At 55.3% G+C, this 16,394-nt stretch overlaps 2 protein-coding genes across 2 annotated transcripts; one reads left to right on the forward strand and one right to left on the reverse strand.

The window, feature by feature from the left end:
- Window positions 1–271: 271 nt before the first annotated feature.
- On the forward strand, window positions 272–2,072 carry LOC133772247 (cytochrome c oxidase subunit 5B, mitochondrial). The gene is made up of 4 exons (XM_062208761.1): window positions 272–415; window positions 967–1,040; window positions 1,226–1,325; window positions 1,876–2,072. The coding sequence occupies exons 1-4, from the start codon at window positions 313–315 to the stop codon at window positions 1,986–1,988; spliced, it is 390 nt and encodes a 129-aa protein (XP_062064745.1). The 5' UTR covers window positions 272–312; the 3' UTR covers window positions 1,989–2,072.
- A 5,377-nt stretch (window positions 2,073–7,449) lies between these two features.
- ACTR1B (actin related protein 1B) lies at window positions 7,450–16,329 on the reverse strand. Its single transcript, XM_062209924.1, has 11 exons — window positions 16,199–16,329; window positions 14,587–14,651; window positions 13,439–13,514; window positions 12,597–12,722; window positions 12,214–12,338; window positions 11,870–12,086; window positions 11,666–11,758; window positions 11,412–11,586; window positions 10,934–10,995; window positions 10,679–10,719; window positions 7,450–10,505 (listed from the first exon to the last, which is right to left on the reverse strand). Exons 1-11 carry the CDS (start codon window positions 16,244–16,246, stop codon window positions 10,403–10,405), a joined length of 1,131 nt encoding a protein of 376 aa, XP_062065908.1. The 5' UTR covers window positions 16,247–16,329; the 3' UTR covers window positions 7,450–10,402.
- Between the last annotated feature and the right edge of the window lie 65 nt (window positions 16,330–16,394).

Genomic DNA, 16,394 nt, shown 5'->3' on the forward strand with positions numbered 1-16,394 from the left:
ACTTCCGTCCGCAGCCTCCTCAGTGACCCAACCATCAGGTAAGACGCACAGCAACTCCCATTCGGCTGGGTCACTGAGTTGCCCAAACCCCAGGGTTACCAAAAACCAAACCTAAAGACCCACCATTGACGGGGCCCGAACCCGCGCCTATGCAGTGCTGGGCATGCGCAATCTCGCTCACGAAACCGTCACGTGGACTCGGGAGCTGGTAGGAAGCGGAAGACTACCAGGGGGCGAAAGAAGCCCGCCCCCGGAAGTCCCGCCTATCTCTAGAGCTTGTTCCCGGAAGTGGCGCTGTTTGTCGCGGGCGTGATGGCTTCAAGGTTACTTCGCGGAGCTGGAGCGCTGGCTGCTCAGGCCCTGAGGGCCCGCGGACCCAATGGGGCGGCTGCCGTGCGCTCCATGGCTTCTGGAGGTACTCGGCCCGGCGGCGCAAGGGGCCGGGGTCGTTGCTCTCCCAGGGTGGCTGGGGCTGGGGTAGGGAAGCGGGTCGGGCTGTGCAGCCCCTCTGGGCCCCAGTGGCCGCCTCACGGCCCCGAGTGCGTCAGGCTCTGCGGGCGTCGCCCTGTCATTTCGGGCTTCCGCTGCTGCCGCCCACCGAGCTGACCCCGCAGAGTAAGACTCCTCGGCAGAGGTGCCGGATGACCTTGGAGGGCAGGGATGGAGCGGGTCCGGGCTGCCCTTCAAACCCGCGCCCACTCTGAGCCGAATGGACTCTGGTTAACCAGCTTTTAGAAAAATGTCGGTTTTGGTGGTTGGGGGTGTGGAGGGAGCAAAGCTTCCGCTGGTGCTGGTCTTTTGGGGATCGTCCTTAGAGGATCCTGGGTATCTGCAGCCTTTAGGAGCCCGTGAGCCCAGTAAAACGTAGACAGAAGCTTGTGTGCGGCGTTTTCCGTCTTGATCATTTGCAGCGTGCGTTTTCCTGTCTGGATCGCTAAAGGACATAATGCACGTGTCTTCCTTTAGGTGGTGTCCCGACCGATGAGGAACAGGCCACTGGGCTGGAGAGGGAGGTCATGATGGCCGCGCGGAAGGGACTGGTGAGGAGAGGCTCCCTTCTGTGTCTTCCGTGGTGCTCATGGTCTGGGATGGAATCGGGGGAGTCGCCGTCCTCTCTGGCTGCATTTGATCCACGCAGCCTGGCTTGTGGGAGCAGGCCTCAGCTCCGGGAGGGTGGAAGTCTTAAGGCATAGTGGAGTAATTTTTTTTTTTTTTTTTTCCCCAGGACCCATACAATATACTACCCCCAAAGGCAGCTTCAGGCACCAAGGAGGACCCTAATTTAGTCCCTTCCATAACCAACAAGCGAATAGTGGGCTGCATCTGTAAGTCCCTGACACATTTTCTTAACTATTTATGTAGAATATTCTGTTTGGGATGGCTTTAAGCTGCTTCACATCGTGTGTGTGTGTGTGTGTGTGCAACTCTATGAATGTAAAGAGGATGTGTGTGTAACTAAGTTGTTCCCAGAGTCCTGGCTCTCACTCAGTAGGTCATCCTTACTGGAAAGAGGCATGGAACAAGCAGCAAGACTTGGCTCGCTGGAAATGCATGATGAAGATGGAATTTTCATTCACAAATCTTGGGCAATGTTTTAGGCACCAGGGTTGCATACCAGAGTGGACCCATTTAGAAGTCCGTGTAGGCAAGGATATTGCTAGAACTTACAATGACCTTGATGTAAGGTCGGTATATGTACAGGTAGATGCAGGGCCTCAGTTTCTTCATCTGGAGAGTGGGGAGGAGAGTTTGAACTGATGTCCTCGGATGTCAGCCACAGTTTTATTTCTGTCTCCGAGGTGTCTGGGTGAAAAAGGTCAATGTTGAAAGTCTCTCTTAGACCGGATGACTTTCAAACTCCTTTTGTCCTTTCAGGTGAAGAGGACAACAGTGCTGTCATCTGGTTCTGGCTGCACAAAGGCGAGACCCAGCGATGCCCTAACTGTGGAACCCATTATAAGCTGGTGCCTCACCAGTTGGCCCACTGAGCCCCTGCGCTAACTTAATCAGAATGTGCTGTGAAGTTTCTTCTTCCCAATAAAGATTAGCCATTGTATTGGCTCTTCCTCCCATAGGTGACTGGCTTTACTTCTTTGTTTTTCTTTTTCTTTTTTTTTTAAAGATTTATTTATTTCTTTGAAAGGCAGAGTTAAAGAGAGGCAGAGAGGGGTCTTCCACCTGCTGGTTCACTCCCCAGATGGCCACAACGGCCAGTGCTGTGCTGATCCGAAGCCAGGAGCTTCTTCCAGGTCTCCCATGTGGGAGACCCCAAGGATTTGGGCCATCTTCTGCTTTCCCAGGCCACAGCAGAGAGCTGGATAGGAAATGGAGCAGCCAGGAGTTGAACTGGTACCCAAATGGGATGCCGGCACTGCAGGCGGTGGCTTTACCTGCTATGCCACAGTGCTGGCTCCCTTTTTATATTTTTGGGTGGGGATTCTTATATTGGGAATAGCTCTCCGATAATACTAGCTTGCTACTCCAAGTCTACAACCAGTGTGCACTGCTTAGAGTAAGTAGATGAACAACCCAGAATGCAGTGCCTGGGAGCACCTAGTACAGGGGAAAAGACAGGCTGTGGAGTCAGGCTCCACCGGTGACTGTCACTGTGGGCACGCCTTTGAGGGTTGGTTACATCTACAGAAAAATAGATGTCTTGTGAGGTGCTGAAATTACATAAGAGCCTAGCGACTAGTTCTGTAACTATGACTTTCTAAAGAATGGATAAATCTTTAAAGGAAAATAAAGGGAATCAAGATTGGAATAATCTGAACTCTAGATACTTGATATCTAAGCATTTTAAAAGAATTTTTAGTTGTGCTTTTGGAGTAAGTTTTCCTATGTTTCAGAGGTACTTATGGAAATAAAAGTTGAGGAGGGGAGAAACACAGGATCAGTCCAGCCACTGTATATTTTGAGATACCTTGGCCAAGTTCGCGAATTTTTTTCATGTAAAATTGAATATCTTTACATTTTGTGTTTAGCCAGAGGTGGCCTCAGTTGATATCTCTGTAACATTGGTTCAACCTAGATTTTTCAGTTTGAACTCAGGATAAGAGAGCCCAAGAGAAAGGCCCTTTCTCCCTGTCTTGTTTTACCTGGTCTTGAAGAGGTAGGAGAGCTACTGCTTCCATCCCTTGCCTTCAGTCATTGCCTGTCCAGAAAATGCCCAGGCATTGGTCTGCCCCTCCAGGCCCCTCCCTCAAACCCCATAGAGTCTTTTATTAAAAGTCCCAGTAACTTCTGTGAAGACTGGTCTGGTACTGCTGCCAAGACCCCACCTGGCTTCCTGCAGGTCCTTTCCTTTTCCTGGGCCCCCTTTCACTCCACACTGCTTGGGGTATCTTTTTTACTCCTCACATCATTAGTACAGATTGTCTTCTCCTTCCTTTACCACCAAGTCCTTGCTTCATCTCCCTCCCCCCCCTTTTTTAAAATTTTAACCAGCTCACTCCTGTAGAAAAAAAATCTCCACTACATTTCTAGACTGTGGTAGGCAGAATGATACCCAAAGATGTCCTCCACATCCTTTTCTCCAGAGTCTCATGGAATTAAGGTTGTTCATCAGCCAACCCCAAATGGGAATATCCTGGGTTATCCACATGGGTCCAGTAAGCACAAGGAAGGCAGAGTCAGTAGCAGTGTTGCTGGCTTTGAAAAGGGAGGAGCAGGCCGCAAAACAGAATATACATAGCTTGTCAAAAGCTGGCAAAGGCAAGAAAGTGATTCTTTCCTGGAGTTCCCAGAAAGAAATGGATCCCTGGTGGCATTTTGAATTCAGCCTGGAGAGTGCTATGTTGGACTTAGAACTATAATGCATTTGTGGGTTTTTAGTTTCTTGTTAAGTTTTACTTGAGGGACAGACTGAGATTTTTCCATGTGCTGGTTCACGTCCCAGAAATCTGCAATCGCTGGGTCTCAGAACTCAGTTTGGGGCTGGCGCCGTGGCTCAGTAGGCTAATCCTCTTCCTGCGGTGCTGGCATACCAGGTTCTAGTCCCGGTTGGGGCGCCAGATTCTGTCCCGGTTGCCCCTCTTCCAGGCCAGCTCTCTGCTGTGGCCCAGGAGTGCAGCGGAGGATGGCCCAAGTGCTTGGGCCCTGCACCGCATGGGAGACCAGGAGGAAGCACCTGGCTCCTGGCTTCGGATCAGTGCAGTGCACCCGCCGCAGCAGCCATTGGAGGGTGAACCAACGGAAAAGGAAAACCACTGCCCTCCTGGGCCACAGCAGAGAACTGGACCAGAAGTGGAGCAACTGGGACTAGAACCCAATGACATGGGATGCCGGCACCGCAGGTGGAGGATTAACCAAGTGAGCCGTGGCGCCGACCTCTAGTATATTTCTTACAAAGACATTCAGGTGGGGCTGGCGTTGTGGCAGGGGTTAAGCTGCCACCTGTGATACCAGCATATCTTGTGGGTACTGGCTCCTGTCACAGCTGATTCACTTCTCATCCAACTCCCTGCTAATGTGCCTGGGAAAGCAGCAGAAGATGGAGGCCTGGGTGGGGTCCCAGGCTTCTGGCTACAGCCTGGCTCAGTCTCAGTTGTTATGGCCATTTGGGGAGTGAACCAGTGGATGGAAGATCTTTTTTCTGTCTCTCTTCCTGTCTCTGTCTCTCTGCTTTTCAGATAAATAATTAGAAAAAAGACATTCTCTTAACAACCACAATATGACCATCAAAACCAGGAAAATACAATGTGCATATATATATAAAGATTTATTTTTTGAGAGGCAGAGTTACAGAGAGAGAATCCAAATCAGGATCCAGGAGCTTCTTCAGGGTTTCCCACACAGGTGCAGGGGCCCAAGCACTTGGGCCATCTTCTACCACTTTTCTAGGCACGTTAGCAGGGAGCTGGATTGGAAGTGGAACAGCAGGGACTTGAACCAGCACCCATAAGGGATGCTGGTGCTGCAGGCGGAGGCTTAACCTGTGCCACAGCGCTGGCTCCGAATGTGCGTATTTTCTACCATCGACTTCTCCATTCAAGTTTGGCTAAATGTTCCATAAGTGCCTTTCGTAGCTGAAGGATCCAGTTCAGAATCACGCATTGTCTTTAGCTGTCACATCTGGAACAGTTCCTGTCTTTCACTCTCTCGACTTTGACACTGAGAATGACTTCCTGATTCCAGTTGCCTGTCTCGGGCAGGAATGCCATCCAGGTGCTGCACCCTTCTCGGGAGGCACCTGATGCTGGTTTGTCCTGCTGATGAGGTGCATTTTGGTCACTTGACGCTAATACCTGCCAGGCTTCTGTAGTTGCTCTCTGATTACTAATAAGTATTTTATGGAATAACACCTTGAGATGTCAATACCCTGTTGCTCCATTAAGTTTTTAAGTTATTAATTTATATCTTTATGGAGTCATGCTTTCTTGTATTTATGTGAAAGGCAGAGTGACAGAGAGTGAAAGACGTGGCCAGGGCTGGGCCAGGTTGAAGCCAGGAGTCAGGAACCCCATCCAGGTCTCTCGTGGGTAACAGGGACCCGAGCACTTGGGCATCATCCATTGCTTTCCAAGGTGCATTAGCAGGAAGCTGAATTGGAAATGTGAAGTAGCTGGGACTTGAAATAGTGCTCCGACATGGTATGCTGGCATTCTAAGTGGTGGTTTTAACCTGCTGCTCCACAATGTCAGCCTCTCAATGGCTTATAATCTGTGACTATCATTATTTACTTTTTATTTATTTATTTATTAAAGATTCATTTATTTATTTGAAAGGCAGAGTGACAGAAAGAGAGAGAAAGGTCTTCCATCCACTGGTTCACTCCCCAGATGGCTGCAATGGCTGATCCCAATCCAGGAGCTCCTTCCTGGTTTCCCACGCGGGTGCAGGGGCCCAAGGACTTGGGCCATCTTCTGCTGCTTTCCCAGGCCATAGCAGGGAGCTGGATCAGAAGTGGAGCAGTCAGGACTCAAACCAGCGCCCATATGGGATGCCAGCACTGCAGACCAGGGCTTTAACCTGCTGTGCCCCAGTGCCGGCCCATACTTTTTATTTTTTGATGTTTAATTTGTTCTAAATTTGGCCAATGGGAACCTCTTCAAGCTGGTTTCTGTGATTTTTTTTTTTTTTTTTTTAATTTATTTCAGAAAGCTAGAGACAGAGATCTTCCATCTGCTGGGTTACTTCCCAGTTGCCCACAACAAGGACAGGGCAGAGCCAGGCCAAAGGCAGGATCTGGGGATACAATCCAGGTCTCCCACGTGGGTGGCAGGGACTCAAGCATGCGAGCCATCACCAGTGCCTCCCAGGGTGTGCATCATAAGTGGAGCCAGACTTCGAACCCGGACACTGGTATAGGAAGCCAGAGTCCTGACCTGCCTCTCTTGTGGCCTGGACATCTCTTTCTTTGAGCACTCATTTTCTGGCACAGAATGTTCTAGGCTCATCTTCCAGGCTGTAAAAAACCCATGAGGTAGGTGCTATTATTATCACCCCCTATTAGAGTAGGGCAAACAAGGAATGCGCAGCATCACACAGCCGTTTGTGGTGGCAGAACTGTGGGTCCAGACCATTTAGCTCTGAGTCTGAGCTCTCTTGTCCCTCATTTTTTAAATTTTGCAATTACTTCTGACTTACAGAAAAATTCCTAAAGTATTACAGACATTCCTTAATGTGAACATCTGACATTACCACAGTACAGTTCTTGAAGCCGGGCAGTTAACATCGGTGTAGTGCTACTAACAGATCAGCAAGGATTTCACACTTTCCTGGGCAGGTCCCCTTCCACGCAGTGCCTCACGTCGCACACAGGTGTCATACCTCTTCGGTCTTTATCTTCATGACCTGCCACTTCTGAACAAGAGAACTGGTCTGTTTGGGTTTGCCAACTACAAGAGGATCCAAGGATACACAGGTGGAACTGGGCCCCTTTCAGTGTGTCAAGAGACTGGAGATGTAAACTTTGATCCTTTGGTAAAAGTGGTGTCTACTAAGTTTCTCCTCCATAAAGTTACTGTTTTTCCTTCTGTAATTCTAAGCGCCTCATGGAAAGAGCTTTGAGACAATCAAGTATCATTTCTGCCAATTTTTGCATTCATTCAAAATTAGCTTAGGGCTGAGTGTTTGACATAGCAGTTAGGTGCTGCTTGGGACACCTGTATCCCATATGGGTTTGTCTGGGTTCAAGTCTTGGTTCTGCTCCCGAATCCGGTCTCCTGCTAATGCACACCCTCGGAGACACCAGGCGAGGGTCCAAGTACTTGGGTCCCTGCCACTCATGTGGGAGATCCAGGTGGCATTACCAGCTCCTGGCTTCAGCCTGGCCCAGCCCCTGCTGTCTGGAAATTTACGGAATGAACTATTCCTAGCCCCGGCTGTGGTGGGCATGTGGGGAGTGAGCCAGTGGATGGAAGAGTGCCTGCTTCTGTCTCTGCCTTTCAAATGAATAAAAAAAATTAAATTATTTTTAAAATAATTTATTTTTAACTGATAAAATTATACACATTTATGGGATACCATATGATGTTTCAATACATGTATACATTGTGTAATATCCAATCAGGGTAAACATACCTATCTCCTCAAACATTTACCATTTCTTTATGGTGAAAACATTCAAAATCTTCTAGTTTATTTTTTAGAAAAATATACAGTATATCACTATAACAAATTATTACTGTAACATTATTACTGTGGTGTTTGCCCAGTGGTAAGTTACTAGGTCAAAGACTCCTTCTACATGAATTGGAATTCTGCTGTCCCTCCTTGCACATCGGTATGGACTCACAGGTTATCCATGGCTTACAATCCATTACAGACCTCCTTCAGGTTGGTTCCTGTGTCCTTTAGACAGGCTCCCCCAACTCCCCGGCCCCCCTTTTGTTAGTGCTGCCTTGCTTTGTGGCACCATGGTATTCCAGACTCATCTTGTGCTTTCCTGCCCCAGGGAAATGAGGGATGGGATTTTAGAACCAAGGTCTGGACGCTATGTGCTGTGAGGGGGTGTCACTGCTTCCAGGCCCTCCCAGCAAGCAGGGCCAGGAAATGCCTGTTCCTGAGCCTGGCACTCACACAGATGTGCGTGTTTCAGTGTCTACACATACGTTACAGCCATGAGTTCACACCTCCCCTGATTCCAATCCAGCACCTCCAGCACTTCCCTTCCTCATCCACAGCTTTTCTGCTCTAACAGAGAGGAACCTGGCCTGAGCCCTTTACCCATTTATCCCTGCAGGAAGAGGGTGTGGGGAGAATGCTGCCTTGGGATTTTGAAGGTCATTGCTGTGTGAGGGTAGGCAGTGAGCAAAGCAGCACCTGACGACCGGTGAAGGGACAGATGGCCTGGGGCCTGCATCAGTTGTGAATAATGTGTGGATCGTGGACAGGACGTTGCCAACATCTCATCAATTATTTTCCACCAGGCAGAGGACAACTGCCTGACATTTTGGAACAGGAAGTGGTAAGATTCTCTGAACTTTAGATTTGAGAGCAAATGGATTAGTTGGGAGGGAAAACAGAGCTGGGTGGCAGTGACCATAGTAGAAAGGAAAGGGCAGGTGGGAAGGCAGCACAGAACCATAAATGTGGCAATGGGCACAATAGGGGTGAGGGAAGGAGCCGGCAGGAGGCACGGGACAGGGCTCCAGGCCTGGGTGGTGGGGAAGAGAAGTCGGCAGGAAGAGCTGTCCGTGTCCACTCTGCTTGGCTGCACAGTGAGCACACAGCCAGGCCTGATTCAGTGCTGGCTCGCTCCTACCTGCTCGCCCTGCTTCTGCACCCTCCCTCAGCCTCCACCAGCCTCAGCTGCCTTCAGCACATGGCCCTGGTCACCAGCCTACTGTGGCTGGCTGCCTGTCACCTGGGACACAACTAAGAATCCTCTCATGGGTCAACCTACCTTTTCGGTTTATCTCAGCTATAAACTGGGTCTCTGCCCCAGTGGCCCCAGGCATCTCCTTGAGCCTTAAGCTTTACCTTTAAGGTAAAACCTTCCAGGCCCTTGCCAGTCCACCTGCCCCAAGTGGGTCACCTGCCTGACCTCTTGCTTCCTACAACTCCGTACTGCACTGGTCCATCTGCCTGGCTCCCCTAACCTGTGCCACTCGTTGGGGTGACATATCCTGCAGGCACATGGCAGGTGCTCAGATTCTTAATAATGCATAGGCCTTCTCCAGCCTCACTTCCCACAGCTCCCTCTGCTCTTTGCCTCTTCCTGGAGATTCCAGCTCCTCTCCCTCATTCCCCACCCCATCAGGACATGTCTGAACCGCGGAACCTACATCACTGCCTGTATCCATCACCTTGGCCCCAACAGAGTGGGCATGCACAGGCACTCACTCAGATTGGGTGAGGACGCGGCTGCAGAGGCTCTGTCCAGGGCCAAGGCTGTCCCTGGGGGACTGTAGCAAGCAGGTAACGAGGCTGGGGAATTCTGCTCCTGGGTGACAGCGGCCCTGCCAACCACCTTCTCTCACAGTCCCCGGGGACGGCTGAGCCAACAACAGTACAAAGAACCACAAGAAAACAGCCACACATGGGCCTTGTCCATAATTCTCACTATAATGATTTACAAAAAAGTGTTTTTTTTCAGGCAACTGTGATAAATTATTGTACATTATCTGGAACAGGAGGTGGGGTCCAGGCCACATGGAAGTGAAGCCCTCCTTCCCTGAGGAGGTGACAGAAGGAAATGGCCCCCTCCCCCTTGGACCTGACTCCGGATTAAGTGGCTTCCCCTTCAAAGAATGAAGACCATGAACCCGTTCCCACCCAGGTACGAGGGGTAGAGGACAGGGGGCAGCACGTCAATGAAGTGCTTTGACAGGACAGTGCGACAGGCCCCGCTGCTGGGGCTGCCTGGGGCTCCCATGGGCTGACCCTGGCACACTCTCTCACTGCGGATGGCACTGCCTGGTGCTTGCCCTGTGCCAGGGCATTTGCCCAGGAAGAAGGAAAGATGGAGTGAAAAGGTTAGGGTTGCCCTGTTGGGTCAGGAAGAGGGGGTGGCATCTCACTGCACCTGCTGGAGCTGCTGGCTGCTTCTCCACCCCATGCTCCAGGCGTCCAGGCACTCTGGCTCTGGTGGGAGCGTGTCAGAGAAAATGGAGTGCTTGGCTGTCTGGCCTTGGAGCTCAGGGAAGCACCCCAAGAGTTGGAACAAGGAACCTCAGGCTTAACAGGCCCTGTGAAGGGAGACACCCAGACCAACCCAATGCTGGGCTCCCCAATTCCTATGTTCCAATGAAGACTGCTATCCATGCAGCTAACATTACCGTGCGTGTGTGTGTGTGTGTGTGTAGGAGAGGGCTGCACAGAGCACAGCTGCACCACCTTCCCAGGTCCTGGACATGCAGGGGTCCCTAAGCCTAGATATGAGCCCCGGCCTAAAGGGGCTGAGGGCTCTGGCACGCTTTCCTCCCACTCTCCCCACATGCTCCATCTTCCCAGGGTGCTAGAACGTTTTGCGGTGAATAGCACGGGAGCCATCCTCTTCATACTCCTTTTTGGATACCCACATCTTCTTAAATGTGTCCAGCGAGGCCAGGATGGAGCCCCTGTGGGGACGGAGGGCAGCATTCCTGTGGACCTGTGGGCTGGGCCAGCTGCCCTCCCTGGGTGCTCAGAGCCCCGTTCCCTTACCGGGCAGGGAAGTCCACCCACCAACCACAGGAGAGGTGTCCAGGGCCAACAGCCTCCTCCCGAGCCCTCCCCTTGAGCCCCGCCTCACCCGATCCACGTGGAGTACAGCCGTTCCTGAGGGGCTGAGATCTGGAGGGAGCGAGCGGCCATGTAACTGCCCAGGCCCCACACAGCGGCCACCCCCCAGCCCAGGGCCTGAAGCCAGGCAGCAGGGGCATCAGCTGGAAGGAGTGGGGCTGGTGCAGGTGGAGGTGGGGGGGGTGTGCAGGCAGCAGGAGCCCTTCCCCCCCAGCTCAAGGCTGCCCAGCTCCCCCATGCCCCAGAGGGACCCTCTGCAGTCTACCTTGATCTTGACGTCCTTTGGGGCAAGCTTCTTCACCTCACTGAGTAATCGGTCGCCGAAGCCTGTGAACACAAGGCTGGCTGAGCTGAGAGCCACCTCCGAGCTCCCCGCCCCCTCCCCTGCAGCTGCCACCGCCTCTCTTCTCAGTTCTGTAGGGTCCAGGGCAGGGCCAGCCGTCCCGAGGCCCAGCGGCCTGGGTGCAGGCAGGCCCAGCTTCCTCAGAGACATGATGTGAGGGGGAACCCCGGTCACTCCGCGCCTGGCCTCTACGCTCTTCCCCACCCAACAGTCCCCGAGGAAACCCTAGACCTCGAGTGGAAAGCTCTAGACACAGATGTTAGCCTTAAACAAACAAGAGCAGCTCACTGAGTACCACCCAAGAGGCCAAGAGGAAAAGGGCCATGCCCCCAGCGTCAGGGCGTGGGATGCAGCCTCTGAGGGCCTGGCTGCCCCTTGGCCTCCGGTCTAACCCCAGTACCTTTGAAAAGCGTTGAGCCGCCCGAGAGCACAATGTTGGCGAACAGCGTCCGGCGAAGGTCCAGGTCGGACTTGTGGATGGCGAAGGCCAGCACCTCGTGGAGCCCCTCGCTCTCGTCCCCCACCAGGTCTGGCTGGAACAGCAGCTCGGGGGCCCGGAACCGCGCAGGTCCCACCTTTGGAGCACAGGACCGTGGCAGACGGGCTCTGGAGAAGCCAGCCCCCTCCGCCTGCAGCCCGGGCTTGGCCACTTACGTCGAGCGTGCTGCCGTCCGGCAAGGTGTACTGCACCTTCTCTGTCTCCAGAGCCTCGTCCTTCTGTGGGTTGATGGACAGGTAGCAGGCTCGCTGCGGGGAGGGGGCGGGACACAGCCCTCAGAGAGCTGTAGTCGGGACTCCCACAGCCAGGGGCTCCGCCTCACGCCTCGCCCTCCCCCTGCCCCCCTCGCCTCTCGGCACCTCTTTGATGGTCCGGACAACCTCAAACTCAGCCGAGGTGTGGAAGTCGGCTCCCTCCTTGCGGAGCAGCAGTCGGAGATAGCGGGAGACGTCCCGGCCGGCGATGTCCACCCGCATGATGGAGTGCGGCATGGCGAAGCCCTCATAGATGGGCACGGCGTGAGTGACCCCGTCCCCTGAGTCCAAGACCACTCCCGTCGTGCGTCCTGTGGCGTACCTGTCACCGGGTCAGCATCCCCTCGCCTCAGCCACCGAGCCACAGGGACCCCTCCCCCCTGGAACACCCACATGATCCAGTCTGAAAGGGACATGCAAGCAGGAGGCTGGCCGCTGGGAGCACTCACAGACTGAGCACGGCCTGCATGGAGATGAACAGGGCCGGCACGTTGAAGGTCTCAAAGAACACCTCCGCTGCCTTCTCCCGGTTCTTACTGGGGTTCAGCGGGGCCTCTGTGAGGAGGACAGGATGCTACGAGAGACGTGAGAGTCATGGGCATGTGCAGACCACATGCTAGGCCCAGGAGGATCTTTCTGGACAACTGCCCCCACCCCCAACTGTGAGCACAGGTAGTTCAGCCCGTCGGGCAGCCACTGGCTGTGCACATGTGCACAGACGCACAAAACAAGAGGGAGAGAGGAAAGGTGGCAGCCCCCAGCAGGAAGGAGGGCAGGCGGGGGAGCCCAGGCCGGCCTGGGAGCCTGGCGGGAGCAGGGGCCGGCCGCGCACCTCCTCGGAGAAGGTCTGCAGCTGGTCCTTGGAGTACACGTACTGCCAGATGCGCTCCATGTCGTTCCAGTCCCGCACCACGCCGTGCTCCATGGGGTAGCGGATGGCCAACAGCCCCCGGTGCTCCTGCGGGAGAAGGAGGGGTCCCACGCTGAACAGCTGTTTTCTGGCCTCCCCTGCTCTGAACTGAGCCGCCCCTCCCCAGTGGGTGTCCCCTGCTCTGAGCTGGCGCCTCAACGTGGATGAGCTTATGTGTCCAGCAGTGTCCTGGGCTCCTCCCCACGCTCCCCAGGCCTCTTCGCTGCTCTCTGCTTGCACACTGCCCAGCTCCCGCCTCTTGCACTCCAGCTACCGCTCTGGGCAACACAGCCCCTCCTGCAGGTCACCTGGGCCCAGGGCTCCTCGGGGAGTGCAGCCCTAACTTCAGAGCCCGCTCTCCCTCTTCCGCCAGCCCCCAAGGCTGCAATAGCCTGTGTAGACCCAGTGCCTCCACTAGGGGCGCCCCTTCCTGTGGAGCACCACGTGGCTTCTCAGCGGCAGCTCCTACTGAGCCCACCTTCTGTGAGCCCCACATGGTGGCCCTCTGGCCTTCGGTGCCTACACACTTGCCCAAGCTTGGCCTGCTCTTCTCCCCACTGGTTGCTAATGAGAGCACCTGATCTGCCCATCAGCTCCCAGGCAGGTCACCGAGCCAGAAGGCTAGCACCTCACAGCTGGAGCGGGGAGGTGGCCAGGCGGGCAGCAGCGGGGGCCTGAGAACAGATGCCGCTCCCGAGCAGCCAACACACCTGTGAAGGAAGACCCCACGCCCACCCGGGGGCGGGCAGGCTCCACGGCGTTACCTCTGCTTTTGGTCCGATGAAGAGGTCACCCTCCAGGGCTCCAGCCATCACCCGCATGTGCTTAGGCCGCCCCACACTGCAAGGACAGAGAAAAGTCAGCCATGTGTGAGAGGGGGCAGAGATGAGCTCCAGTTTTTCCCACACCAAAGCACCAGGACGTGGCCATGGGGCCCAGGCTGGCAGCTGGGTCTCTGGGATGTGGAACTCGCAGGGGGACAGGAAGTGCAGGGTCAGAAGCAATGGGCATCCCTCCCAGAGCAGGCCGAGCTCCTGAGCCTGTCACGAGTTGCCCAGGCCTGGCAGAGGGTCAGCCTTCTCTGGCCACAATGACTCAGCCCACGATCTTGACCCCAGGGGCAGGGCTACCATCAACATCCCTGCACCCCAGGGAGCAGGCGCAGCCCCTCTCTCCCTCAGCTCAGAGTGTCCCTTCCCGCTGCTAGGGCCTCCAGACAGAGGTGCAGTCCTTGGTAACTGGCTTGATTCGTTGAGCCACGTTTCAAAACGTGACCCAGGTCCCCAACACACCAGCAGTGATCTCTCATCACCTCCTCGGAAAGTGCCCAGAGCAAAGCCGAGGCTCTCTGGGGTGCTCCAAGCTGCACTGTGCCCAGACCAGCCCGAGATTCTTGGCCCAGTCAGCCATGTGGGGGCCCCTCCGCTGGCTTGCCTGCAGGCCAGTAACGTCAAAGCCTCAAGGAGTTGAGAGGAGGCACTGCCAAGGAACCTTTCCTGGTGGGCTAGCGTGGCCCCGCACAGGCCGTCTCTGGCTTGTACCTCCTGCTTATTCCTGCCTCCAGCAGTGCCACACGGCACAGACTGCCCTTGACCGAAACAAAACCTTTCCTAGAGTGCTGTGTGCGTCTGCGCGCTCTGCCCCAGGTTCAGGTCTCCCTGTGGACAGCTCTCCTTTTATTGTTGTTGCTGCTGCCACTCCCAGCCCCAGGGGAGCGCTGGCTGCTTCTCCTCCTCCCTGGCTGCAGAGGTGAAGACCAGCGACTCCAAAGAGCAAGGGGGATCCCGGGGCACTGGTCCTTTCAGAGTTCCCGGCATTGTCGACCTCATAGCTGTGTCTTCCTCAAAGATGGGGGCCAGCGTTCTCCCCGGAGCAAACCAAGCGGCAGGGCTGCTGCCCGAGCAACACTTACTAGTTTGGGAAACAGTATTTAGGAATCTGGTCTCCAGCAAAGCCAGCCTTGATCACCCCCGAACCCTGCAAAGGAAAACAACATTTAGCTCCTGATGAAGCACGGTGCGCAGCAGAGAGAGCTGGATGCCCCACCGAGGGCTGGGGAGGAAGCCAGAGATCCTGCTGAGAGACCAAGATCACTTCCAAGTATACTTCTGGGTGTGCCTGGTGACTGAGGTCGCGGGTAGGGGGTGCTGCTACTGGCATCCAGTGGGCAAGGATGCACAGGACACCCCCATATTAACAATCACCCAACCCAGGCGGCCAACAGTACAGACTGAGAAGCTGTGAGACATACATTCCTCCCCATACTCTAGGGATGGCTCCAGGAGGGAGGAATCCAGGGGACAAGTGCCAAGAGTCGGCCAGAAGCAGCCCCCAACAGCCTTCCCCCACCCCAGTTAACATGGACCATCAAAAGGCCTGCCAGTGAGCCCACTGGGTGCATGGGACAACTGGCGTCTTTCTCCACTCCCCTTCCCACCAGTCTCCATCCCAAGCGCACACACATCTCCAGGTTCCGGGTGCGGGGGTTCCTGGGTTAGCTTGCGTGCATAACTTGCCCACCTACAAGGGAAGCCGTCTGGGGGTTCCTGCAGCCTGCTGGAGACTTGCTCTGACAGCACACCCCCTATGCAGGCCAGCCTCCAGTTAAACATCCCCTATGGGACTCAGGTGAGCCCACAGGGGTTCTCCAAAAGACTGCCATGGGGACCCCACCAGGGTCAAGGGGGAGGGGAGCATTCAGATCCCAGAAAACAGAGGAGTGGATAATTTTTGCAAACTCCAAGGCCCATACACCAGAGTAAAAACCCAGCTACGGGTGGATCCATAGTCCCCAGCCCTTATCTTCCCTCCTGGGGCAGCTAAAAGCAAAGCTCCTGTACTGAGGGCCAAGGCATCTTTCCTCCGAGGCTTCCAAACAACTGCCTCCAATTGCTTCTACGTCCTGGGAAGAGGCCCCGGAATTTCTGCTCGACACCGAGGATCACAGGAGCCGAAGGGCCAACCAGTGGTGGCGGATATGTGGCTGGGTGAAAGTAACCTGTATTTTTTTTTTTTTTTTTGCCCCACGGTGCAGTCCCCTTGGGAAGCGCTGTTGTGCAGATCACCTGGGGAGCCACCTCCCAAAGAGGCTAGCGGTGTGCCACAGGGCAGAGGCACCACCTCCATCAGGCAGCCAGCGCCAGGGCCGCACGATGGGCACAAGGGCTGGGGTCGCAGCCTGCCCACTGACTCTCCTCTCAACCGAGGAGGGTCCGTGTCCCGCCCGAGCTTAACGCACAGGTGCACCGGCCGCCCGGAGGTCACCCAGGATCTGCCGCACTTTTCCGCTCTGCCGTAGGAAAGATCGGGGCAGGGGCTCCGCGGCGCCAGCAGAGAGGCTGCCCCAAGGCCAAGGCTACAGGGCCAGGCGGGCGCGAGGCCCTGGGGCAAACCGAGCGGCCAGGCAGGGGCGGCTGGCGGCGCTCGGAGGGCTAGCGGGGATGCGCGGGGGTCCCTCCCCGCGCCGCCGCGTGCGCCCCCGGGGGCGGCACACCCGCCCTCCCCCCGGCTGCCGGGCCTCTCACGTTATCGATGACCACGGGCTGGTTGGCGATGATGTCGTAGGACTCCATGTCCGGGCCTGGCCGGCCCTGCCCAGCAGGCGGGCCGCAGGAGGGACCGGCGGGCGGGCTGACGGGGACCGCGGCGGCTCCCACAGCGGAGCCGCGCTCCTCCCACCCCAGCGCGCAGCCTACGCGAGCCCGCCGGGGCTGGCTGGAG

This window comes from Lepus europaeus, chromosome 13 (assembly GCF_033115175.1).
Source record: "Lepus europaeus isolate LE1 chromosome 13, mLepTim1.pri, whole genome shotgun sequence".
NCBI lineage: Eukaryota > Metazoa > Chordata > Mammalia > Lagomorpha > Leporidae > Lepus > Lepus europaeus.

Excerpts from the sequence above, each read along its gene's own strand:
- LOC133772247 (XM_062208761.1), top strand. The coding sequence starts at position 313 with ATGGCTTCAAGGTTACTTCGCGGAGCTGGAGCGCTGGCTGCTCAGGCC. Across the intron at positions 416-966 it reads GCGCTCCATGGCTTCTGGAG|GTGGTGTCCCGACCGATGAG; the intron begins GTACTCGGCCCG and ends GTCTTCCTTTAG. Across the intron at positions 1,041-1,225 it reads TGGCCGCGCGGAAGGGACTG|GACCCATACAATATACTACC; the intron begins GTGAGGAGAGGC and ends TTTTTTCCCCAG.
- ACTR1B (XM_062209924.1), bottom strand. The coding sequence starts at position 16,246 with ATGGAGTCCTACGACATCATCGCCAACCAGCCCGTGGTCATCGATAAC. Across the intron at positions 11,587-11,665 it reads CGGACGGCAGCACGCTCGAC|GTGGGACCTGCGCGGTTCCG; the intron begins GTAAGTGGCCAA and ends TGTGCTCCAAAG. Across the intron at positions 10,720-10,933 it reads CAAAGGACGTCAAGATCAAG|ATCTCAGCCCCTCAGGAACG; the intron begins GTAGACTGCAGA and ends CGCTCCCTCCAG.